At 37.0% G+C, this 27,250-nt stretch overlaps 1 protein-coding gene across 1 annotated transcript; it reads left to right on the forward strand.

Annotated features, from left to right (window-relative positions):
- Positions 1-63: 63 nt before the first annotated feature.
- On the forward strand, positions 64-26,944 carry DCAF13 (DDB1 and CUL4 associated factor 13). The gene is made up of 11 exons (XM_025395385.1): positions 64-367; positions 4,439-4,638; positions 5,161-5,268; positions 10,229-10,318; positions 11,270-11,425; positions 15,437-15,514; positions 17,528-17,610; positions 19,615-19,779; positions 24,112-24,247; positions 25,440-25,603; positions 26,762-26,944. Exons 1-11 carry the CDS (start codon positions 64-66, stop codon positions 26,847-26,849), a joined length of 1,572 nt encoding a protein of 523 aa, XP_025251170.1. The 3' UTR covers positions 26,850-26,944.
- Positions 26,945-27,250: the final 306 nt, after the last annotated feature.

Genomic DNA, 27,250 nt, shown 5'->3' on the forward strand with positions numbered 1-27,250 from the left:
CTGAAAGCGCGATGGAAGGGAGGTGGCAGCCTCGGCCGAGTCTCCGCCCTGCCTCGCCCACAAATGCGCCAGCGCACGGACGCGGAAGACACTGCACAGCAAGAACCGCCCCTTGCTAACGTTTGCCGGCAAAACTACGGAGCGCCGCAGGATCCAGTTGAGCCAGCCGGCCTCCGCTCCGCGGGTCACGTGACTGGAAGTAGTCTGGAGAAAGCGGAAGTCGCATGTGGGAGTAGGCGGCGGTGGGCGGAACTCGTACCGGAGAGACCGTGGAGTCCGGCCGTAGGAGCAAGCAAGATGAAGGTGAAGATGCTGAGCCGGAATCCGGACAATTATGTCCGCGACACCAAGTTGGACTTACAGAGAGGTAAGATAAGTTGGTAGGGAGAAAAGGACGCTTTCCGCGAGTCCTTGGGTCTAGCCTCGGCTTTCGCGGAGTAAAGCCGGGGGAGGCTGGCACTCCAGGCTGGTTCTTCCCAAGTTCCCTTTCGCTAAGGCAAACTTTGTGCTTACAGAGTCGCTGCGGAACTGGATAGCAAGTAAAGTCTGTTAAAGTCCTTTTTCTAAGAATTTCCTCTAGTGGTGAGTGGGAAATAGTTGTCTATAGTGGAGAAAGATTCCAGCTGCTGCTCTAGGATTGTCTTCAGGTTCCTATTACTGAAAAGTGGACTTGAAAGAGCCAAACTCGTGGGTTGAAGGGCTGAGAGTTAAACAGGCTTTTAAAAATCTTCCTACTGCTCTTGCCACTTTACTACTTCACATTAGTTCTGCATGTTGGAAGAGACAAAGATGAATTTAAAAGCATCAGTTTTCAGTTTTCTCTTACCATCCCTTAAGACGTTTGATGAAAGAATGGTTAAAATGAAATTAATTTAATCTTTCTGGTCTGTTCCCCTATTGACTGCTAACTATTTATAAACTGTACCTTGTGATACCTAAATGACAAGGGACCAACCATGCATAAGCAGATTGTTCTAAGTAAAGAGAATAGCAGGAGCAAAGGTCTTCAGGCAGGAATGAACCTAAGGTATAGAAAGAAAGGCTGTGTCATTAGAGTTTGAATGAGGGAGGAGTAAGCGAGATGAGATGAGGCGAGAACAGTATTTCACTATTTTGAGTAGTAGATATTATCAACATGTGTGTCAGCATTGCTAAGAAGTCTTTGCTCAAAAGATGTTTACAGTTTGTCACAAGGCAGTAATGTTTCTAAAATATAAATTAGATTTGTCATCATTCCCAGTCCTTGAATTTCTGGTCCCACCTTCCTTGTCACTTTTGTCAGTCACTACGTTTCCCACAAGTGGTTTAGTATTCACTCTTGCCAATCTCAGTGCATTTCAGTCATCTTTTTTAAGGCTTCCTGTGGCACACACCCTTACCCAGTTTAGCCACTTTCTCTGGAAAACTTTCACTGAACAATAATATGTTCCTACTTACCTCCTGCATGAGCCCCGACCCTTTCAGCACCCGTGTTCTATGATTCTGTCTCTTCATCACAGTGTTTATCACATTGTCTCATGATTATTATTTTGGTTAATAGTCTTTCCCATCAGACTTAGCGTCCAAAAAGGGGAAGAATCATGTTCGTGTATGCACTGTGTTTAGACAGCACCTAGCGCATAATAGTGGCTTTATAAATGTCCGTTTCTCCATCTATAAAGATTCGTTTTTGCCTACGTGAAGAGATTTAGAAACAAAATGACCTATCTTGTTGGGGTTTAAAACTTTGTTGAAATTATTAAAATGCTAATTTTAGTTGTAGGAACAGCTGCTGACATCAGAGTAGATGGAAATTTTCTAGACTTCAAAAATAATCTTTGCAAAACTGATAGATGAGACTGAAAATTAAATATATTAAATAAATGTAGCCAACTATGGACATTATCATTTTGAGTATGCTTGTCTTTGTGAAGTACAGGCGGCATTCTGCAATTTGCACAGTACCATATTAACTGAACCAATCCCACTCTTTGAGAGGTTTACAGTGATTGAAATCACATCTGTTAACCACGAAACTTTGCAAAGTGGATAATTGATTCCAGTATGCATGTCATCCAGTTAATACAGTACTGTGCGAAAGTGAGTACTGCCTGAATTTTTTTTTATAATAGTAGCCATTAAAACCAAACATTGAATTAAGCTGAAATTAGAACCTTTAAATCTATTACGGTGTTAAATCAAGATTTTTCTTTAAAACAAACAAACAAACAAAAACACCTTTTTGGCCCGGCGCGGTGGCTCACGCCTGTAATCCCAGCACTTTGGGAGGCTGAGACGGGCACATCACAAGGTCAGGAGATCCAGACCATCCTGGCTAACACGGTGAAACCCTGTCTCTACTAAAAATACAAAAAAATTAGCCGGACGTGGCGGCGGGCGCCTGTAGTCCCAGAGACTCGGAGGCTGAGGCAGCAGAATGGCGTGAATCGGCGGGGCGGAGCTTGCAGTGAGCCGAGATGGCGCCACTGCACTCTAGCCTGGGCGACAGAGCGAGACTCCGTCTCAAAAAATAAAAATCTTTAATTACATGCCTTCATTAACATACACATATGTTGAGCAGAAGGGATCTGCTCAAAAACTCTGTTATTGATGGGGCACACAAAAAGTTTGAAGACTGCTATATAGGGAGCCTCTGGAAGTTTTAAGCGTAGGAGTGACGATGACATCTGATAATAGTGTAAATTGCCACCAAATCAAGTAGGGATGATATTACAGTAGCCCAAGTATAGGGTAATGAAGACCCAAACTGCCTGGGGATGCAGTGGCTCACACTCATAAACCCAACACTTTTTGGGAGGCAAAGGTGGGAGGATCACTTGAGTCCGGGAGTTCGAGAGACCCCCATCTCTACAAAAAATTTAAAGATTAATGAGGCATGGTGGTGCATGCTTCAGGTCCAAGCTACTTGGGAGGCTGAGGTGAGAGGCTAAGGTAGGTGGATCACTTAAGCTCTGGAGGTTGAGACTGCAGTAGACTATAGTCACACCACTGCACTCCAGCTTGGGTGACAGAGTGATACTGCATCTCAAAAAAAACAAAAAAAACAAAACTAAGTTACTAGAAATAGTTAAAGGGAAAGATGGATAAATGTTGCAAAGAGATGATGAGTAGAACTTGGAGTTTTGGTAGTAGGGAATATGGAAGATGGAATACATAAGAATGACCTAGGTTAGAGCTTTGTTGAATGTTAGGTATAATACCATTACCAGGGAGTCAGAAAGAAACAGCAGGGTGAAGTCATGGGGTAAGAAGATGCATTTACTTTTTACACATTGAGTTTTTTAGACATACGAGCTTAAAATTACTAAGCATAATTATATATATATATATATATAGAGAGAGAGTTTTGTTTTGTTTTGTTTTGTTTTTTGAGATGAAGTCACACTCTGTCAGCCGGGCTGGAGTGCAGTGGCGCGATTTTGGCTCACTGCAACCTCCACCTCCCAGGTTCAAGCGATTCTTTTGCCTCAGCCTCCCGAGTAGCTGGGACTACAGGCACGTACCACCCTCCCGCCGGCTAACTTTTTGTATTTTTAGTAGAGATGGGATTTCACTGTGTTAGCCAGGATGGTCTCGATCTCCTGACCTCATGATCTGCCCACCCCGGCCTCCGAAAGTACTGGGATTACAGGTGTGAGCCACCACGCCTGGCCCTAAGCATGATTATTAACCCAGACAATGTGTTTAGCAGCATATCAGGACAGTTAAAACATAGATTCTGGAGCCATACTGCCTTGGTTTGAATCCTGTCTCCATCATGTCATATTCAGGTTAGTTAACCTCTTTGTGCCTCAGTTTTCCCATCAATAAAGTGTGAGATAGTAATAGAACTTAACACATAGGATGCTGTGGAAAATAAATGATTAAGGTTTTTGGAACAGTGCCTGGCACCTGGTGAACTCTTATGTGAGTCTTTTTTAAGTAAGTAAACAAACATAGAAAGTGCTCAGTAAAGAATAGCTGTGTAGTATCATCATAATCACAACTTCATGTGTCTATCAGCACAGTATTTAGCACCAGAGATTAATAATGTTCCCTGCCCCACAGGAAGCTTAGAGTTCTGTTGAGCAAACATCATGCACATGTTTTGTCCCAGGAACTGTGCTAGGCATAAGGAAATACAAATGAAAAGTGTATTGGAAGCCCTGACAGTGAACACTTACCACCCAGTTGAAGAGTGTACTAGGACATATAAAAGGGAAAGGCTGCATGTATAGATATCTAGGGTCTAATTGTTTTGCAAGATGTATGCATCCCATGATTTTCCAGTAATTTCAGAAAGATTTCTGAACAGCAGGTTTTCTACTTTTGTATTCTTAGTGTTAGGTATAGAACAGTGTCACTAACTAAATGCTTATTGAATAACAGAGTGATTAGCTGAGGAAGACAGTAGGAAATATTAAGTGTGAATTACCAAAAAGAATCATTCTTATTTCAGTTCCGAGAAACTATGATCCTACTTTACATCCTTTTGAGGTCCCACGAGAATATGTAAGAGCTTTAAATGCTACCAAACTGGAACGAGTATTTGCAAAACCATTCCTTGCGTCTCTGGATGGTCACCGTGATGGAGTCAATTGCTTGGCAAAGCATCCAAAGAACCTGGCTACTGTCCTTTCTGGGGCATGCGATGGAGAGGCAAGTGTCACTCTAAATGTTGATATTTTCAACTAAAAGTAGTTATATTACAAATGTTTTTTCCTTTAGTTTTTAGTTACTGTAGGTTTTACTTTATTGGATTTCAATTTACTTCTCAAGACTAAATTTTGTTAGGAATACTAAGTTTTGTATTTTTTTCTTTAAACCTAAGAAAGTATAAATGCAGTAGTTTAAGGATCAATTTGATAGTAAATTAAATCATTTTTATAATTAAAGTATTTAAGTGTGAGTGTTTTCACAGAAGATGTTGTCAACACCTAATTTCCTACTATGGCAAGTGAAAAGGTTTTGCAACACTTTAAACTGGAATCAACAGAGTATTTGCCAGATTGTATTTTTTGCTCGTCGATATACTTATCCATATGCATTGCATTGTTTTAATCCAAAGGATTTTTGTTTTAGCTCCCCAGTAGAGTGATTTGTAGCCTTGTCAATGTTGAATTTATCCTGAACATTTTACATTTATAGTTCACTGAAATTTCCTAGTATGCTTTATCATAGGTTAGAATTTGGAACCTGACTCAGCGGAATTGTATCCGTACAATACAAGCACATGAAGGCTTTGTACGAGGAATATGTACTCGCTTTTGTGGGACTTCTTTTTTCACTGTAAGTATGACACCATTAAGTCATTCAATTTGATCGACATAGGTAAGAATAATTTAATTGAATACATTTTTTTCAAGTTCATTTATTTGTTCCTAGGCCCTTTTGGAGTTTCACAATGCAAAATAGCTTATTAAACCTTGAAACTTACTAGTTTTCTTTATGTAATTCAGCCTTCCCCATAACGTAACATGATTAAACTAATACTCAATTTACCACAAAAGTGGAATTAATGAGAGGTGAGTCTAGAAAGAGTTTGGCTTACTCTGGAGGATTTTTGGTGCTAAGATGAGTATTTTGTACTTTTGTTAGTCAGGTAGTAAGGAATCATTGAAGTTTTATGCCTGTGTGTGGCAAAATATCCGGAACGTAAAATTTACTATCTGTTTTTAAATACACAGTTTGGTGGCATCCGGTACATTCACACCACTGTGCAACCCTCACCACCATCCGTCTTCAGAACTTTTTCATCTTCCCCAGCTGAAACTAGAGTCATTAAACAATAACTCCCTTTTCCCCTCAGTCCCCAACCCCTGGTAACCAGTTTGCCTCTGGTGATTTTGACTATTCTGGGTACCTCATATAAATAGAAACATATTTTAAAGAATTATACCATTTTGTGTATGTGGAATAAGCCTTTTGTGTCTGGCTTTTTTTACTTAACATAATTGTTTTCAAGGTTTATCCATGGTGTAGTACATGTCAGAATTTCCTTTCTTTTTATGGCTAAATAACATTCCATTGTATATGTCACATTTTCTTTATCCGTTCATTCATCAATGAGCATTTGATTTGTTTCCACCTTTTGGCTATTGTGAATAGTGTTGCCATGACCATTGGTGTACAAATACCAGTTCAAGTTCATTGGAGGTCTTTTTTAACAAGGGGAACGACAAAATCTGAGTTGTGCTTTGAGTTAAATAATTTGACAGCAGTTAGTGATCAGTTTGAAAGCCATTTTAATAGTTTGGTAGGCAATAATAAGAGGCTACCTTATTATGGAGACTGAAAACTAGAAATCAGTGGTTGGATTTAGAAACACTTTGGAGGATTGAAAGGTTTGACAACTGAGAGGTGCCTGGGAAGAGGTTGGTTCCTGTTGCTGAGGAGCATTAGGAAGTTTGGAAGGGTGGCATTGGGAAGGATATGATGTGACAAACTGGGCCGCTCATGGGCTGTTCAAGTGAAGATGTGTGTCATCAGGTCTGGAGCTCAGGAGGGAGGTCAGAGCTGAACTTGTCATCATCAATACAGAATTATTCATTGAAGCCATAGTACGGCGTCATTGGGAGGAAATGAAGAGGAAAATATAGAAATACAAAGATGTCAAGGGTGTAGCCTTGGGGAATGCCCACCTCTGGGAAGTGGGAAAACTCTGAGAGTATCCAGAGAGCTCAAAGAATCTGAATGAGCATAGTGTCCTAGGAGGAAGGAATAGTCAGTTGTGTGAACTACTATAAAGAATAATGAGAAATAAAGACTGGGAAAAACATTTTAGGAATGTAGAGATGTAAAAAATAGAAAGTTAAGATCGTGTAATTTTAGTCTTTCACTTCTAACACTGTTAGTTTGGTGTATGTCTTTCTAAGTGTTTTGACCTACCTATACAACAGTTTTTGTATACTCATGCACTAATCAGTCAAATAGATCTTCCTTATTCTTGATTTACTGGTGACTTTTTAAAAAGCAGGTTGAACTGAGTTATAAAGTGTAGGTTGCACTCTAGGTTGGCTGGGTGCAGAAGCCAGCTTACAAGAGAATAATAAAGGGAAAAGATGACTTCTGGGAAACCTGATAGCTACAATTTCAAAGATTGTCATGTGAAAAAGAAAACAGACTAATTTGTTGCTCCATAGAGGGCACTGGAAATAGGTGTTAATGTTAAAAGATTTGGTTTTGGTGTAAAAACTTACTTGCTGTCAAAAAGCAGAATAGGCTTCCTTGCAAAGCATTCAGTTACTTTTCACTAGAGGGGTGCAGATAAGCTGCCTGACTCTGCAAGCCCAATGTTGTGCAAGGAATTGGCTGGCAAGTGGGAATGGATGGCAACTAAGGCTTCTTACACTTGGTTATTCTTTTGGATATATTGATTAATAACTCAGCCAGAAGACTTAGTGTATTTTTTATTTATTTATTTTAATGCTTACAATGAATAAAGGCTCATTTGCAGCATTATTCACAATACCCAGGATATGGAATCAACCTGAAGTGTCCAGCAGTGGATGTATGCATTTTTTAAAAAAGTACACACACGCGCACACAGGAATACTATTCAGCCTTCAGAAAGAAGGAAATCCTGTCACTTGCAGCATACATGAATGAACCTGGAGGACATGATGCTGAGTTAAATAAGACAAATATCACGTGATCTCACTTGTGTGGAATCTAAAAAAGCCAAACTCATAGAAATGGAGTAAAATGGTCATTACTAGGGGCTTTGAGGGAGGGAGATTGGGGAGATGTTGGTCAAAAGACAAAATTTCAAATGGATAGAAAGTGTACAACATGGTGATTATAGTTAATAACAATATGCTGTCTTGACAACTGCTATGAAAGTGAATTAAATGTTCTCACCACAAAACAATAAGTATGTGAGGTAATAGATATGTTAATTAGCTTGGTTTAGCCATTCCATAGTGCCTACATATATCAAAACACAATGTTGTACATCATAAATATATATAACTTTTATTGGTAAATTAGATAAAAACATTTTAAGAAATGAATAAAGACTGAAAATGTTTCATATTCACCACTTATTTCCCCCACTTTATTTTTTTAAAGTGACAGGATCTTGCTATATTGTCCAGGCTGGTGTTGAACTCCTGGGCTCAAGCCTGTCTCAGCCTCCCAAAAAGTGTTGGGATTACAGGCATGAGTCACCATGCTCAGTTCATTGTTTCTCCCTTTTTCAAAAAGATTTTTTTGTTGTTTTTTTGAGATGAAGTCTCTCTCCCTCTGTTGCCTAGGTTGGAGTGCGATGGCACGATCTCTGCTCACTGCAAGCTCTGCCTCCCGGGTTCATGTCGTTCTCTTGCTTCAGTCTCCCCAGTAGCTGGGACTACAGGCTCCCACCACCACTCCTGGCTAATTTTTCCTTTTTTTTTTTTTTTTTTTTTGTATTTTTAGTAGAGACGGCATTTCACTGTTAGCCATGATGGTCTCGATCTCGTGACCTAGTGATCCACCCGCCTTGGCCTCTGAAAGTGCTGGGATTACAGGTGTGAGCCACCGCGCCCAGCCATAAAGATATTTTTGAGTAATGTGTGCTTTGTCAAAGATAAGACACGTGAAGACTACTTGCTAGTACAACTTTAAGAATGTTTTTAAAAAATTTAGTACACAGTGTTGCAAAACATAAACTTTTATTACATGAACTTCACTAAGATATCCCAATTTATGATACCAACAGTTCCTTCTTCAGCATAACCAGCCTGGAGATGAGATGTTGTTGTAGCCAGGCACATGTTCTTGTTTGGCTACTCATTTCTATAAAATGAGAAAACCTTTCCCAGAATTGGTGGTCTGCTGAGGTTTGTACTCAATAGACTGCAGAACATCTTGGTCATTTACAAGGAAATTCAGTCTTGAGCTTGCAGACACTATCAGAAACTTGATGGAGGGATGCTGTCTTTAGGAATGGGATGCTCGGGGACACAGTTTACCCTGTGTTCTGTAGGTGCTAAAATGTCTCTTTGGGTCAAGCCAGGTCAGTCAAGACCTGGTACCTAGATTACATCTTACATTCTCCCGGTAGAATCAGGTTTCTAGAATTGAGTTTATAGTGCCAGTGGCTCAGATTCAGAGTTGTTAATGAGATGTAGCCCTATTAAATACTTTTTGTCTATTACAAGGATGTTGTTAAGGATTCTGTTCATTGGCATCCTCAACAAAAGACATCCCTGTGTAATCTTCGTACCAAAACCTTTCCTGATCACTTATCTGTTCTCATCTCATGGGCACTGTAAAGTGTTTTGCAAGAAGTGTTTTCCTTTTTGAATTTGCTGCAAGGAAAGAGCTACATTCATATTCTTCCCATAGATAAATATATCTTTGTTAATGTTTTTATCAAAAAGTGGATATAGATTGTATCTAATATATAAATGTAAGATTTTAAGTTAAAACTAGCAGTTTGGTATATATGTAGTTATATAGTACCACATTTATGATTTTGTTTTCAACCTCAAACTATATTATATGTTCTGTTTTGTAGTCTGTTTCACCTGATAGCTTGAACATGTCTGCCAAATACCCATGTCTAAATTACCATAGTTGGTTGCTTTGCCTTGATTTGGGCTAACGTGCCAACAGTTCAGCTCACTGTTGCTTTTTTACTATTTATGCAGCTGTCAGCACAGTGAAAAGACAAACTATGTCTTTACTAACATTATGAAAATAGTTTTGACCGTGTGGACCCTGAAAGGTTCTCAGGGTCCTCCAGAGGCCCAAAGTTCAGTTTGAAAACCACTGACTTAGTATCTGCAGTTCATGCAGAAAAGGACTTTATCTACTTCAGTATTATAACAATGCCTTCTCTCTAGTATTTTCATGTTTTTCATTTTATTTTTTACATTTAAAACTACCTGGAATTTTATTTTCATGTAGGCATCAAATTGGCTCAATTTTTAAAATGACTAACCTGATATTATAATACCATTTTTTATAATCCATTTTTTCTCTAAGTTGAAATGCCATGTTTATCATAATATGCATGAACTAACTTTGCCCCTGTTCTTGTTTTTCTTTTGCTCTACTCATTATATTTTTAGTTTTATGTACTTTATATATTTGTCACAAATCTCTACTAAAACAAGGTGGGATATAAATGCATCAATAAGTATACTGGAATGATATGGTATGTTATCTTTTTTAAACAAGATAGTTATAATTTGATATATGTGTTGGCAAGTTTTAATTTATAACTTGTTCATTATCATCATCATAATAAAACATATATTTCTAGGTTGGTGATGACAAAACTGTGAAGCAGTGGAAAATGGATGGGCCAGGCTATGGAGAGGAGGAAGAGCCATTACATACGATATTAGGAAAGGTACAAAAGTAAATTGACTAATAGCTTGCTTATTAAAATTCTTTTATTTAAAACTATTTTATAGTTATAATTTCCAAAGATGGGGAAGAAGATGCAAATAAGAAACGAAAGACTTCAGGCTGTAATTGTTGACCCATTTACGCAATATTTAATGCAGCTAAGGTCCTTTGATGCTAAAGAATTTTAACAGTTTTTTTTTTTGGTATTCGTTGTAGTAGAGTTTGATTTCTGTTTTTAGCTAGAGAATACAATGAAACATTTCCTATAGCAAGACCATGGAGAAAAAGATAGACGTTCAGAAAATGCTTCAGCTTGTCCGGTTTATATCATCATAGATCTTACACAAAACTCAGAATTTCTTAGTTGAAAGACTCCTTTAGGAAATGAAGAAATTTAATAGTATTATGCATCATGTATAAATCTTATTAATGTTTCTACCAAAGTATTCTGCAAATCAGATGATGGATGGTTTAGTTTTATCTTAAGAATAATTTAGAACATTTGGCCTATCCATGTTTTATAATGTTTACATTTTTATATTCACCTAACAATTCCAAAATTAGATTTAATCTTTAAATATACATTTTAAAAATCACTTTGTCATTTCAATATTATAGTTAGTATATAATATATAGGTTCTGCTTTAGGTTTCAAGAAGTTCTAAATGTTCTTAAAGGGATAGGGGAATGGGGTATGAGTATGAGGTAGAGATAATTTGTAGTTGGAAACACGTTAGTAATTTCTAAAACAAAATTGGTTTCATTCTTAAAATGTCTTGTCTCTTTATGGTATTGTTTCCTCCTTTAAGTAAGGACTTCAAAGAAGTTTCCTTGTGAACAGGACTTTTCTCAAAAAAAGATAGTGTAGATAAATATGTTTAAAATATTATTCTGCAGATTTGAATTGGTAATGAAAACAATCCTCTTCATAACAATCTTTTTGCTTTTAAAGACAGTCTATACTGGGATTGATCATCACTGGAAAGAAGCTGTTTTTGCCACATGTGGACAGCAAGTAGACATTTGGGATGAACAAAGAACTAATCCCATATGTTCAATGACCTGGGGATTTGACAGTATAAGTAGTGTTAAATTTAACCCAGTTGAGGTAATGTGTTTTTTTAAAGTATGTTTTGCTTTTTGTTTCCTTATTATTGCTTAATAATTTCAGTTCTGTTTAGGAAACTTTTGAATGTATGATAGAAACGTCTGAATTTTAATGGTGTTTTGGCATTTTGTCAATTTTCCTGATTGTATATGAGTTCTGATACCTTTCCTCAAATCCCAACATGTTTCCCAGCAGTTTAGTCCCAGATACTAAAGTTAAGCATTGTTAGAGGAGTGGTGTGTGCATTTCCCCATTGGGGTAAAATCCAAGTAAATATAGTCCTGTTTTAACTTTAGTTTTACTCATGCCTTCAACCTCACGTGCCATAGATTATGTCATTTTACATTTAGGAAAATGTTAATTTTTCTACCCCGCTTGGCGGTCAGAAGAAGGAGCATTGGACATCATTTTGTCTATTTGTAGTTGGTAAGGTACCAATGCTTCATAAAAACATTTGTGATTATTGTTGAACTGCATGGTAATTAGTTATAGTTATATTTTTCTTTGCTGAGAAGTCTGAATTGTGATTCCCAGTTCCTCCAGGCCTAAGGGAAGAGTTGGAGATTGGCCACTACATATTGTCTGTTTAGGTCTGAATTTAGGAATGGAGGCTGTCCTGAAGGCTAAGCTAGCCCTTGGACTCCAGATCTTTCTCTGAACTTTTTCTTAATACATAACAGTAGATGAACTGATTGTCCAAAATACTCAGTAGGGATACTTTTTTCCTGCTGAAAGAAAAGGCAATCACAGCATATATAAGCCAATTTTAGCAGTTATTGTGAGGCTACCATTTTAGGTAGTATGAGAGAAAAATCCTAATATGCAAGTGTATGCTCTTAAAGACTCAACCTGATAAAGGATAGGAAGTAAGGTTGAGTCAAAATAGGTATAAAAGTTGTTTGTATGATGTACTGGAAAATGAGATGCTGCAGTGCGATGTGAGCTTGGCCTTGAGGAATTGCTGAGAAGTCAGAGGACACTCTTCCTGCAACTACCACATGCTCACACACACACACTTTCTAGAGAGGCTACAGGTCTAGAATAGGTTGGCAAACTAGTCTGTGAGCCACATGTGGCCCCGCTGCCTGTTTTTGTAAATAGAGCTCTACTAGAAGACGGCCATGTTCTCTTGCGTACATATTGTCGGTAGCTGCTTTTGTGCTATGATGGCAGAGTTGAGTAATTGCCACAGAGACCATATGGCCCACAAAACCTAAAATACTTACTCTCTGTCCATTTACAGAAAAAGTTTTCTGATGCGTGGTCTGGAGTATCTGTCTCTGTTACATCTTTCTCATTCTATCCTCCGTCTTCCTTCCTTATGTTCCCCTTGGTTGTAGAAGAGAGAAATGGCATGCATGGAAAGGCAGCTACCCTTGCAGAGCAGGACCAGCTGTAAAAGTTGATAACATATGAGCATTTTTTTTTTTTTTTTTTTTGAGACGGAGTCTCGCTCTGCCGCCCAGGCTGGAGTGCAGTGGCCAGATCTCAGCTCACTGCAAGCTCCGCCCCCCAGGTCCACGCCATTCTCCTGCCTCAGCCTCCCGAGTAGCTGGGATTACAGGCGCCCGCCATCTCGCCCGGCTAGTTTTTTGTATTTTTTAGTAGAGACGGGGTTTCACCGTGTTCGCCAGGATGGTCTTGATCTCCTGACCTCGTGATCCACCCGTCTCGGCCTCCCAAAGTGCTGGGACATATGAGCATTTTTTAAAAGTGCTCTCCAAATTGAAGATGGTGATGGTATTACTTACTAAAAAAAAAAAGAAAACACACACAAACAAAACCCAAACAGACACTGTTTCTTACTATTTAGAGGAACAAAAAAGCCTTTTGCTTCTCTGTTTTGGTGAACATCTGTATCAGAAGAGCTGATCACCAATTCTAAAATCATAATTATTAGGGATGACCTAGTGACCGTGTTTTTCAAACTTGCCTGTATAACAGCTGTATTTGTTCAGCTGTTTTTTTTTTTTTTTTTTTTTTTTTAATTACTATTAACCTTGTGAACTTACTGGTAAAAATAAATGGTGTGCATGTCTCTTACCCTATTTTAAATTTAATGGAAAGGGCATGTTGCTGTGAACAAATGGAGTGTATTTGTATTTGTCTCCTCTAATCATTAATAATTAATTTTCTCTAAAAATATTGAAGCGTAGAATTCTGGTAAAGCCAAAAGTTTATGCTGATCATTGGCACGTTTTACAGTGTGAAAGTTGGCATTTGGTCTAGGTAGATTGTTTTGCTTTGTTCAAAGTCTTTCTTTTTAGAAATGGAACCTGGTCAGACCCTGAGGTGACATTGACATAACAAGCCAAGAAAGGTTGAGGGACCTCACTAGGGAAGTCTCCGAAAAGCAGCCATTAAGATAGCAGACTTTCAGAAAGAACTGAGAGGAAATCATGATCATAACATTAGCTTTATGATGTGTTATTTGAACTGTGTACAGACAGTAGGAGGAGTTAGCTGGCCATGCAACTATTTAGTAAATAGCTCTTCTTGCAGCCCCCATACTTGCAATAGGAAGTAATTGTAGGCAGAAGCCAATAGTTGTGAGTGTCAGGAACCATGAGTGAGGAGGAATGATGCTACAGAGAGAGGGTTTCAGGGATCCACTGGATGATAAAGGGCTTACTTTTACTTAATGCCAAGGGGTTATGTAAGTACCATGCACATTTTTAATTGACTTACAAATGAAATAATTAGGCCGGGCGCGGTGGCTCAAGCCTGTAATCCCAGCACTTTGGGAGGCCAAGACGGGTGGATCACAAGGTCAGCAGATTGAGACCATCCTGGCTAACATGGTGAAGCCCTGTCTCTACTAAAAAAACACAAAAAACTAGCCGGGAGAGGTGGCGGGCGCCTGTAGTCCCAGCTACACGGGAGGCTGAGGCAGGAGAATGGCGGGAACCCGGGAGGCGGAGCTTGCAGTGAGCTGAGATCCGGCCACTGCACTCCAGCCTGGGCGACAGAGCGAGACTGCGTCTCAAAAAAAAAAAAATAATAAATAAATAAAATAAAATAATTAGAAAAATCTTCAAACAGTTGGACAAAAGACAGGCCTAATTTATAGAGAGTTAAACATAAAGGAACATTTAACTACTAATAAAACAATAAATTTATACAGCTAGGAAATACTGTCATACAGATAGTAACTTTTAAATGACACTACCCAGTGCTGCCCAGTTGCATTAAAATGGACGTATCCCACATTGTAGTGTATACTGGTACAGCTCTTTGGAAAATAATTAGCCCTAAATATCAAAAGCTATAAAGTTGTTCATACCTTTTGATTCAGTAATGTCATTCGTGAAATTTTATCCTAAGGAAATAATTCAAAAGAGATAAATATGGGGGGGGAAATGTTTATTGAAGTATTACTTATAACAGTAAAAAACAGGAAACAAGTCTTAAGTTGAAGAGTGGATAAGTAAAATACATTTTATTACAAATTAGAACATAGTAATATCTGTACGTTATCATCCCTGACGTCTAAAATACATGCATGGGGGCCGGGCACGGTGGCTCATGCCTGTAATCCCAGCACTTGGGGAGGCTGAGGCAGGTGGATCACGTTAGGTCAGGAGTTCCATACCAGCCTGGGCAACATGGTGAAACCCTGTGTCTACTAAAAATACAAAATATTAGCCCATTGTGGTGGCGCACCCCTGTAATCCCAGCTACTCCAGAGGCTGAGGCATGAGAATTGCTTGAACCTGGGAGGTAGAGGTTGCAGTGAGCCAAGATTGTGCCACTGCACTCCAGCCTGGGTGACAGAGCAAGACTCTGTCTCTAAATAAATAAATAAATAAAATAAAATACAAGCATGGGGATTTTACAATGAAAATACTTGGTTTAAGTTGCTGAGATTATGGATAATTTATTGTACCCTCTTAAAGTTGACTTTGTTTTTTAACATAAATATTAAGGGCAATTAAATAATTTGTTTACTGAATGGATGTGGTTTGCTGCCAGGTCTGGCTTTTAACTGGTGATTGTTTTACTTGTTTTTAGACTTTTCTCTTGGGAAGTTGTGCATCTGACAGGAATATAGTACTGTACGATATGAGGCAAGCTACTCCTTTGAAAAAGGTGAGTTTCAGTTTTGACTTTTGCTTCATACAGTTGGTATTATATATTCCTCTGTAAATAGAGTGACTAAAAATATGGAGCAAATATTTTCTCAGAATTAAAAAAATTTTTTATACAGTTGTTCTTAGAACTCTCCATGATGATAGCCATGTTCTTTCAGCTCCTCATTGCTTTTTAGAGACTCTTAAATTTCTACTAGGTATTGTATCCTAGCCATCATCCTTGTGTCTTCCATGATGCCAGTACATTTTAGGCCTCTAATTAATACTTACTGAATTGAAAGTTCTTAAGGGTATTGCATCCCATTACTTAACCATGTAATAATATTCAAATAATATTCAATAAAATTCAAGCCCCATGATTATCATATGACATATACAGTATTTTATTCCAGAAAGTTTTAGAACTCATTCACATAACCAGCTTTTTTTTTGTTCAGTTACATGCTGATCAATACTAGTTTGACATTTAGGCAAGCACTATCCTGTTCAAAGTAACAGATTTCCTAACAATTCTAAAGTAGTAATTTCAGGACTTAGATATCAAAGCTAATAATACAACCTTAAGCTAACTCTCAAGCGGGAGACAGGCCTACTGTCTATAAGTAAGGAAAGGAGTGCCATTGTAAGTAAAAGGGTGTAAAGTTTATTTCAGGTACTAGAATTTTGAGTGACAGGGCTGGACATCATTCAGATGCCACAAGTCTGTTTTCATAGTCCACATACAAAAGAAATGCTTTAATACTTGCTTTTGTTATTCCTAAATCATTTTTACAACAGGTAATAAACTGGAGATACTAGGAGAGTACATTCATTGAAGTTTGAAATAGATAAATATGATAAATCTTTCCAAAGTACCACTTATATCATTTCACTCATTCATGTGATTTAATGGGAAGATCCTGTACGAACTTTGGTCTTAGACGTTAAGCAAGTTAACCTAATCTGTGTTTCTCCTGTAAAGTGGTGGTATTAATAACTATCTCACAGCACTTTGCCAAGAATAAAACATGATACTTTAAGCATTTAGCAGAATGCTGACATGAGGTACTAGTTTAATAAACGGTCATTTCTGCCCCCTCCCACCTACCTAACACTCATTCTGTTTTTTTTTTTTTAATTTAGTTTATTTTTCGTTATTATTGCCTCCTGCTTTGCACATTCTCAGTTTTTAATGGAGCTCCATTAATTTTAGGTTGAAGAAAATGTAGCCTGGCTTTCAAGGTGCTCTGAAATCTGGTTCTAATTTGCAACTCATTTATTTCTTTTAGTCAGTAAGGTAACATGGAATTGGAGTTTGTTACATGTAGGTCACTTTGACAGATGTAGGGATTGTTAAACACTGCTACTTTGTATTGCTTCTTTGCTCGACTAGTCTATCAGTGTTTCTTTTATCCTTTCTCTCATAAATGTAGTAGTTCTTAATCAGGGGTTGTAGTCCCCTACCAGGTACAGTTCTGGGAATGCAAGAGGGACATTTAGTGGGAGGTCCCTGAGTGACAAAACATCCTACAGTGGATAGTCAATACACAACAAAAGATAATCCTGCTCAAAATGCCAATAGTGTTCCCATTGAGAAGCACTGAATTACTGATCCTTTACAGGTCAGTTCAAATCATACTTGTCTTTAGAAACAGTTCTCTATGTTAACCCTAAGCTCACCATTAATTTTGCCCCTAATTTGATACTTAGTCATTTGTTACTTTATTGTTTATATTTTAACTTTTATTATGTGTCACATTTTTCTGACTAAACTATAAGTTGTTTGAGATTAGGGGACTGGGAGTTAATCATTTCTGCTTTTATATTTACTACTATGCCTGTGTATTTAAGAAGCAATTACTGATTGCTTTCTCTTCCCATTGCACTGAGCTGAGTACTTTACACATAATAGGTGTTTATGAAATATTTGCTTAAATCAGTGGGGGAAAAAAACGAAAGGAAGTGGGAAATTTATCCATTTTAGAGGTAATTAATTTCATAGTAATGGGATAGTATATGTTTCCTTTCTCAGGTTATCTTAGATATGAGAACAAATACAATCTGTTGGAACCCTATGGAAGCTTTCATTTTTACAGCAGCAAATGAAGATTATAAGTAAGTTTCCCTCTTTTAAAAACTTGTGTATTTCTATCAGGAATGGCTTAATTGTATAAGTCGTACTAATAAAATATATACCACTAGGTAGGTATACCTATAAAGTTTGAAAACTCATTTGTTTAGCTTTAAAAAGTTTTCCAAATTGGAGAAGAACTTCTTAGAAAAGTATTTATTTTGTCAGTATTTAGAATGATGTAGACCAAGGACAGTAAACAACTAGTGGACCAAATCCTTTCTGTTGCCTGTTTTTATAAAGGTTTGTTGGAATATGGTCACACCCACGTATTTATATATTTGATATGGCTGCTTTTGTGCTATAATGCCTGAGTTGAATAGTTGCAGCAGAGACCTTATGGCCCACTTGCCTGAAAATGTTTGCCATTTGGCCCTTTACAGAAGAAGTTGGCTGATGTTTGATGTAGATCTTATAAATAATGACTGAAGCATACATGTTTTAATGGAAATGAAAATATCTGCCTGCAATGTTTGTATTGCAGTGAGTATCAGGTAGCTGATACTCATGTAGTCATCAGCTGTCACTATTCAGTCAGACGGAAGAAAAATTATGGTTATCTTTTCAGTATCCATATAAGGTAGGTGGGACATGCACGTTATCCCCTTTTTAAGATATTAAAGCAGGGAGATTAATCTCCCAGGGAGGAAAGAGTGTCTTCTCTTTTTTTTCCACAAAGCATTTATTATAGTGTTATGCCTTTGATAGATTCTTAATACATGTTTTTTTAACAAGGCAGAAGGTTGTTGGTGGATTGAACTTTAGATTTTCTGTATTGTTTTATGTTCCACTATATAGATTTGAAAGCAAAAAAGTAGTATTAGCTCATAAAAGGATTTATTGTATGATGTTTTAGTGGTGCCAACTAAAAGCATCTTTTATGACTTTCTGCTAAAAATAGGTTTAGTCCAGGAGTTTGAGGTTGCAGTGAGTTGTGATTGGGCCACTGCACTCCAGCCTGGCCAACAGAACAAGACCCTGGTGTCTTAAAATAATAAAAGAAGCTCAATTAGACTCTCATTAACTAGCAATACCAAACCACAGTAATTGAAGCTTTTTTTTTTTTAATCTTTATTGATGTTTTGAAATTAAGTGACATCTTCCAGTTAAAGGCAATAAAAGACGAGTAATACAGCAAAAAATCCAAACGTTGGGATTTTATTAAGCATTATTTATAATAAAACGTTGGAAACTATTAAAATATAGGGAAATATCGCAAGGACAGAAAACCAAACACCACATGTTCTCACTCATAGGTGGGAATTGAACAATGAGAACACTTGGACACAGGAAGGGGAACATCACACACCGGGGCCTGTTGTGGGGTGGGGGGAGGGGGGAGGGATAGCATTAGGAGATACACCTAATGTAAATGATGAGTTAATGGGTGCAGCACACCAACGTGGCACATGTATACATATGTAACAGACCTGCACGTTGTGCACATGTACCCTAGAACTTCAAGTATAATAAAAATATATAGGGAAATAAATTATTTGAACTTATATATACAGCCATTAAAATATTTTCAAAGATTGTTTAATAACATGGGTAATGCTCATTAATATGCTACATGAAATATCAGAATATAGAGCTTTACATAGTATTTCAATTTCATTAAAAGTATGCATTTAAATAGTATGGTGAAAAGGTTTTTTAAAAAATTATGCTGCACTAAATAACTGGCCTCTGGGTAGCAGAATTAAAGGTAATTTTTGTTCTGTGTACTTTTTTGAAATTTCCACATTTTCTACAATGAGATTTATAAGGAGGAAAATGTGTCGGTGTATATGTAAGTGGAGTCTTAAGGCATCATAAAAACTGCTGAAATTTTTCCTTATCCCTCACCTGCTTGTGTACAGCATTGAGCTTTTTGTTTAGATGTGCATTGTTTTGCATATGGGTCTTGTTTTCACTGGTATCTTTTAGTACTGCATATGGCATCTTTCTAGAAATAATGTGTCAAATATTTTAAAATTCTTTTACAGCTTATATACTTTTGATATGCGTGCACTGGACACTCCTGTAATGGTCCATATGGATCATGTATCTGCAGTGCTTGATGTGGATTACTCTCCCACTGGGAAGGAGTTTGTGTCTGCTAGTTTCGATAAATCGATTCGAATCTTTCCTGTAGACAAAAGTCGAAGCAGGTATGTGCCTACCAGTAAACCATTTATATTCTTAGGTCACAGCAATGGGGATACATTCTGAGAAATGAGTTGTTGGGCGATTTCATCATTGTGTGAACATCATAGAGTGCACTTAAACAAAACTGGACGGTATAACCTGTTGCACACCTAAGGCTGTGTGGTCATATGGTGTAGCCTGTTGCTCCTAGACTACAAATCTGTTCAGTATGTTACTGTGCTGAATACTGTGGGCAGTTGTAACACATTGGTATTTGTTTATGTAAACATATATAAACATAGACAAAGTACAGTAAAAATCCAGTATTATAATCTTAATGGACCACTGTCATGTATGCAGTCTATCATTGACCAAAATGTCATATGACTATTTTTGTTTCATTTTTCTTTGTCCTGATTATTATTTATCTTTTCTGAGAGGGTACCTGAAGTTTAATAAAGTTTTTTGCTCCAATACAGTTTAAGAAAAATTAGTAATAATACATTTGTTACTTTTTGCTTAGTCAAATCCAACTCTGTACACCAAACCAAAAATTAAAAAAGAAATAAAAGTAAGTTTAAATTGTCAAGACCATCCTCCTCGATTTTACTTTAGTAGGTGTATGGCTTGGTTGATGAGAGGTAGGAGATTTGAATACTCAGCTGTCCCATAGTCTCGTGTGTGTGTCTCATTCTGTAAGCACCTTGAGTGTGATTCTAATATTTAATATTTGTATTGTGTTTTGTATAGTTTGGCCCTTTACTACATACTATATGTTATTAAATACAGTCTCTATTTATACATCTATTGTATCATATTTTTGTATAGAGGTAGTTTACCAGAAAATGATGGCATTTTAAAGAGTTTGCAAGGGGAATTTTGTTCTCTAGTTTTCGCTTCATAGACTGACTTTAAGTCCTGTACAGATACAGCCCCCTGTGTAGTGAATTATGGTTTACAAAGAGCTGTTACACACATTCCCATTGTTCCTTAGTAATGCTTTAGATGTGTTCCTAGAAGCATGCATAAAATAAATCCAAATAAATGGAAATAATTTTTCTCAAAAAATTACGATAATTGGATGATTATGGTCATAGCCAATCTACTTATCTAACTCTTTGCTGTTTTACTTGTGATATTTGTGTCTTTTTCCACTGTAATTTGAGGAAGCCATATGAATTTCTAAACCATGTATCGTCATTGTCAGCAGATAATTGTCATTATCACTGTTCATCTGATTTTGAAGGTGCTTCAGTTAGAAGCGTACTGACAGGAGTGTTTTGATGACTTTGATCTTCATTTCATCATTTCTGTTGTAGAGCTTCTGCTATGTGTTCCTATGTGACTATTGCTTCCTTTGTCGCTGCCTTGATATTCTCCTAATTGTCATGAGGGGTTTTTTGGGATTATTCATTTAGGCCCAAGGCAAGACTAATAGCTTTCATTTTTCTCACACCTCTGGAAAATGTTGAGAATCAAGAGAATATGGTCCTCCATCATTTCTTGGCACCACAACTTCCAAAGGTAGTAGGATAATATTTTTCCAACATGATACATAAGTAGACGCAAAGAATGAGTAGAGACCAAAGAAAAAAACAGACCTATGATTCCAAAGGGCCAGCAGCTGAGTTCAGGCTGAATTATTCCAAAGCTAGCATGGACAGCTGAATGTAGGTCTAGCTAGAAAGCTCATGTTATTCCAAAATTGTATAAAAGGGTTCTTCTATTTCATTTCCAAGGAATTGTCTCCTGATGTCGTTTGGAGGTTTTGTAATCACAGTCTTAATATGTGTTAACGTCCTGTTGTGTTTAGATATAAATGGTGTTCCCTCTGACCTTTGCCTTTATCTGCTGGAAAGCCAGTTCTAATTTGTTTCTGTGGTTTGTTTCCTATCATTATAAACATCAAATAACTCGTGCTTGGATGAATAATCTGTATTTAAAAAATATTTTCCTTTAAAAGACCTTAAAATGGCTAAAGCATAATATTTTTAAAATAAATTTTGAGTAAATTTTTTAAAACTACAGTTAAGTCAGTATTTGAAAGTAGGCTTTTGTTGGAAGTTCATTCAGTATTTACTGAACAAACAAGTAAATTAATAGTGTTCACATGGAAAAATTAGTGTGACTGTGTATATAAAAAATTTAAGCCTTTAAAAATGTATTTGTCTCCTAATAGTAGAACCTTTTTTTTTTTTTTTTTTTTTTTGAGATGGAGTCTGGCTCTGTTGCCCAGGCCCGAGTGCAGTGGCCGGATCTCAGCTCACTGCAAGCTCCGCCTCCCAGGTTTACGCCATTCTCCTGCCTCAGCCTCCCGAGTAGCTGGGACTACAGGCGCCCGCCACCTCTCCCGGCTAGTTTTTTGTGTTTTTTTAGTAGAGACGGGGTTTCACCATGTTAGCCAGGATGGTCTCAATCTGCTGACCTCGTGATCCGCCCGTCTCGGCCTCCCAAAGTGCTGGAATTACAGGTTGGAGCCACCGTGCCCGGCCCCTAATAGTAGAACTTTTGGTGAGCTTAATAAACTTATAATATATGCAGACATAAACATATCTAGAAGTTAAGAACTCAGCATAGTTTACCATTGAGGAGGATTCTCAGTTACTTAAGTGACTAATAACCATTGGATTTGACCAGTCTACTGCATGAACAGATTATGTTTAATGGTTATGGAAGCCTGATTGAATTTCCCTACTTCAAATGCATTATACTGCTTTGGAAAAAAGGGTTCTTAGGTATATGGAGATTACAAGAAATGAGTCTTCAAAAGCAGAGCATTGAGGGGGAGAAGAAAAAGCAGTCTATCATCTAGTTTTCATTTTAATAGGACATTCTTTTTAATCATCTTTTAAAAATAAATTTCTTATGGTTTATCAAAGTGCTTAAAACATACCTATCAGAAACAGTGTAAAAGACTAGTTTTGTGAGTATGGTTGAGAGATTTTTTTTTTTTTTTGAGACGGAATCTGGCTCTGTCACCCAGGCTAGAGTGCAGTGATGCCACACGGCTCACTACAGCCCCTGTCTTCTGGGCTCAAGTGATCCTCCTACCTCAGACTCCTGAGCAGCACCACACCTAGCTAATTTTTAAAATTTATCTTTAGTAGGTATGGGGTCTCTCTATGTTACGCAGGCTAGTCTTAAACTCCTGGGCTCAAGTAATCCTCTTACCAAAGCACTGAGATTACAGGTGTGAGCCACCACACCTTGCCTACTTTAGAGATATTTTTTATAGGTATGAATATTTGATTTAGTCATTCTGTTTTGAGTTTTCTTTTACTGTGCATAGTTTATTGAGCCTGTTTCCTTCCTGTTTATATACTCTGCATTTTGAATAATTTAATCCAGACACAGAAATTTTATTTATCCAGAAGTTTCATCTTACTTTTTCTGACCTTGTATTTTACTTGCTTTTTAATACCCTTCTTAACACTTACTAATATAGTATCACCTGTGAATTTAGCTAGCATATTTCACAGCCTTTCCTAATAGGTATTTGACATCTCCACTTATTAAATGATTCCTACCTCAACTTATCAGACACTTCTGTAGCCCTCCCTTTCTTTTCACACATGTAAATCATCAACTCACTTTAATTAAGGTTTTTTTTTTTTTTTTTTTTTTTGAGACAGAATTTCACTCTGTCATCCAGGCTGGAGTACAGTGTCATGAACTTGGCCCACTACAACCTCTACCTCCCAGGTTCAAGTGATTCTCCTGCCTCAGCCTCCCGACTAGCTGGGATTACAGGTGTGTGCCACCACACCCAGCTAATTTTTGTAATTTTAGTAGAGACAGGATTTCACCATGTTGGCCAGGCTGGTCTAATTAATTAAGCTTTTTAAACAATTTAACCAAAACAAAATTCTGGCATTAGATTCAGCATATCAGGAGGTACTCTTTGAAGACCATTGCATTTCTTTCTTTTTCAGTAAAATGAAGGGAGAAAAAAAGTGTGTTGACCTGAATTGATTTGATACGGGGAAGAGGCCTTTTAAGATCAAGTCCTTTCTTATTGTTACAAAGTTACCTCAGTTGAACATCATATTTTGTTTGCATTTTATGCTTTTATTCTGTGAACTTTTCTGTACATCTGATTTTGCTTAGTTTGTTCATATTTATTTCTCTTACTAGATAGTAAGGTCTCTGAGAGCGGAGATTTGTTTAATACCCCAGCACTTAACACAGAACGTTATTAGTTGGGTTCAATAAAAATGCATTGACAATAATTTGAATTTTTATTTTATACTCCTATAGGACTCAGAAATGATATCCTGATACTTAATAGGCAGTGGTTACTCAAAGAAAATCTGTACCAAAATCCAAAGGGTTTTAACTTAGTTCCTTTTCTATAGGGAGGTATATCACACAAAGAGAATGCAGCATGTTATCTGTGTAAAATGGACTTCCGACAGCAAGTATATTATGTGTGGATCTGATGAAATGAACATTCGCCTTTGGAAAGCTAATGCTTCTGAAAAATTGGGTGTGGTAAGAGAATTCATTTTCTTTGTCATAAAGCTGATTTCTAATTTTATTAGATATTACATTGTGAAAATTTACTTTTTGGTATTTTTGGGTATTTTGATCAAATTGACATAGCTGTGATAAAAAAATAAGTTAGCAATAAATGGACAAGGTTGTATTGATAATTATTTGTTTCATTCTGATCTATTGGAGACACTGTACATTCAAATTGACATTTAAGACCTTCAGAATACCTTTATTAATTCAGATGTTTGATAATATGGAGTCTTATTGGTATTTTGTGTTTTGCTTGAGGTAGGGACAGAAGATGCAGGAACTAGAAGCTCAGAACTTAAGAGCTTGTATCTCTTTTGTTAGAGAAATAGTCATCCAGCAACTCAAAGGCTGCAAGTCCCTGGGAGATCTTTTAATATCAAAGACACAATGGAATGTTTAATAAATACAGAAAGCTTCAGACTTTAAAAAAGATTCCATGAAAAAATAGCAGGTGTTATCACTGGCTAGTTACCTCCAGGATAGGGGATTATGGTTGATTTTGTTTTGTTCTTGATGTTTTTCTAAATGTCCCATATTTTCTATAAGAAACATACAAAGTGTTTATATTAGAAATAAATACTAAGTTTAAGAAGTAAAGAGTAAGTGTGAATTATTTCCTACTTAGCCCTGATAGGAATATCAGAGGCAATTCTGTTTTAAGTTTAATGATTGATAAGTATTGCATTGTGCCTAGGTCCATCATTAAATGTTCCTCTAAATTATATCATCCTTAACATTTGTTAAACAAAGGCTAGTTCTTATGGAATTGGATACCTATTTTTACTTCTCTGTTTCACTATGTTTAACTCACCTCCCTACCCACCCCCAGAATTTTCAGTGAGTGATTTAGGTGCTTTTCTATGTTATTGATGCCTAGGGAAGGTTCAACTCAGTGATCCACACGGCCCTACTCCTTCAGCACTGCTGCTTTCTACTGGGTGGCATCTATTCTACATGGCGAGTGTGTTGCCTAAAAGGAAATTCAGTGCTTGCAGAGCTAGTGTTACTAATATAACCTTGTAAAGTGTAGAAGTACATTGGCAATTTTGGTTGCATATCATAAAAGTTTAGGTTTGGGGGAAAAGGGTGCTTTCTAGTTTCTTTATACTGAAGCAAAACAACACACTGTTCATTAAGATACTAAAATGTGTATTTTCAGCTTACATCACGAGAAAAAGCAGCCAAAGATTATAACCAGAAATTGAAGGAGAAATTTCAGCATTATCCTCATATAAAACGTATAGCTCGTCATCGACATCTACCAAAATCTATCTACAGCCAGATTCAGGAACAGCGCATCATGAAAGAAGCTCGTCGACGAAAGTATGTTTTGAGGCATTTGACTCTATCTATTACCCTTTTCTGACTTCTGCTCTAATCTCACCGAAAACAAACAACTGCCATTCAAGGGAGTAGTTTATGTGCTGTTATTTAATGGTACATTAGTGATGTGTTTGAAGACTTCTACAGAAGGCCTTTTTTTTTTTTTGAGACGGAGTCTCACTCTGGAGTGCAGTGGCACAATCTAAGTTCACTGCAAGCTCCGCCTCCCGGGTTCATGCCATTCTCCTGTCTCAGCCTCCTGAGTAGTTGGGACTACAGGCACCCGCCACGATGCCCTGTTAATTTTTTGTATTTTTAGTAGAGACGGGGTTTCACCATGTTAGCCAAAATGGTCTCAATCTCCTGACCTCGTGATCGCCCACCTCAGCCTCCCAAAGTGCTGGGATTACAGGTGTGAGCCACCACGCCCGGCCCAGAAGGCCATTTCTTTTTCCTTTTCCCAATAAAGGGAAGCAATGACTATCTGAGAATGGGATAATTTCCATTACCTGTTTTTGAGAATTATGTTTAAAGGACAAACAAGGAAAATGAATTACCAAAATAAGAAAACACTTGCTCATATTAAAAAATTATTGTAAATAATGTTTTAAAAATAATTTCTGATGTAGCTGGAATTCAGAGATTTTGTGTACTTCCAAGTTAAAGAATTAATCTATAGTAGAGCTCTTAAGTAAAAGTTTTCTAATATACTTTATTATAACATGACATCTATCATTTTGGATATAGAGCAGAGCTACTGCCACTACCACCATTTCCCCTGTGAAATATTCTTTTCTTTGAAATACTTAAAGTCATGCATGAAATTCTAAGAGGTCTTTATTTTTCATTTAGAATATACAAATGGCTATTATTTCTCTGTCTTTGGGTAGATGTTGTGGTAGAATCACTTTTAGAAATTGTATTAACTGTGGCAGGTTTTTAGACTTAGTAAAGGACCCTGTTAGGTAAATAGGATAAGAAGCAATTAAATAAGTAAAGTTGATTTTTTGGTACTAACTTCCTTTCACCTATTGTCGTTGTGAAATTATTTTTTTAAATAGATGTTTTTCTAGTGAAAGAAAATGCTTTGATTTTTCTGAGAAACTTTTAAGATGAATTCTCATAAACTTGCTTATATTTTGTTTATTTTATTTCTAGGGAAGTGAATCGTATTAAACACAGCAAGCCTGGATCTGTGCCAATTGTGTCAGAGAAGAAGAAACATGTAGTGGCAGTTGTAAAATAATTGGTATTCCTAACAATCCTGATGTATAATTATTTGTTACTTTTGATTTGAGAACTCTACAAATAAAAGTGCTGGTACTAGATTAATTGCAGACATTTTAGTTATATGTGTAGAGCTTTATTGTTATTCCTTTTAGCTACCCTGAAAAATGATCCCTAAAGGTGGCCTAGTTGATAAGACTATCTGTTTTATCCTTAATCTGCATTCTTCTTTCATTGTAGAATACAGTATTTGCAACTCATTTTTTCTTGTTTTTATTACAGATACACTTTCTTTCTCTCTGATCCATTATTGTAGACACTGTACCTTCAAATTGACATTTAAGACCAAACCATCTCTTATGTTATCTTTAATATTACTTTGAATAATGATTGCAATGTTTCTTCCTATGATTCCACATA

This window comes from Theropithecus gelada, chromosome 8 (assembly GCF_003255815.1).
Source record: "Theropithecus gelada isolate Dixy chromosome 8, Tgel_1.0, whole genome shotgun sequence".
Taxonomy (NCBI): domain Eukaryota; kingdom Metazoa; phylum Chordata; class Mammalia; order Primates; family Cercopithecidae; genus Theropithecus; species Theropithecus gelada.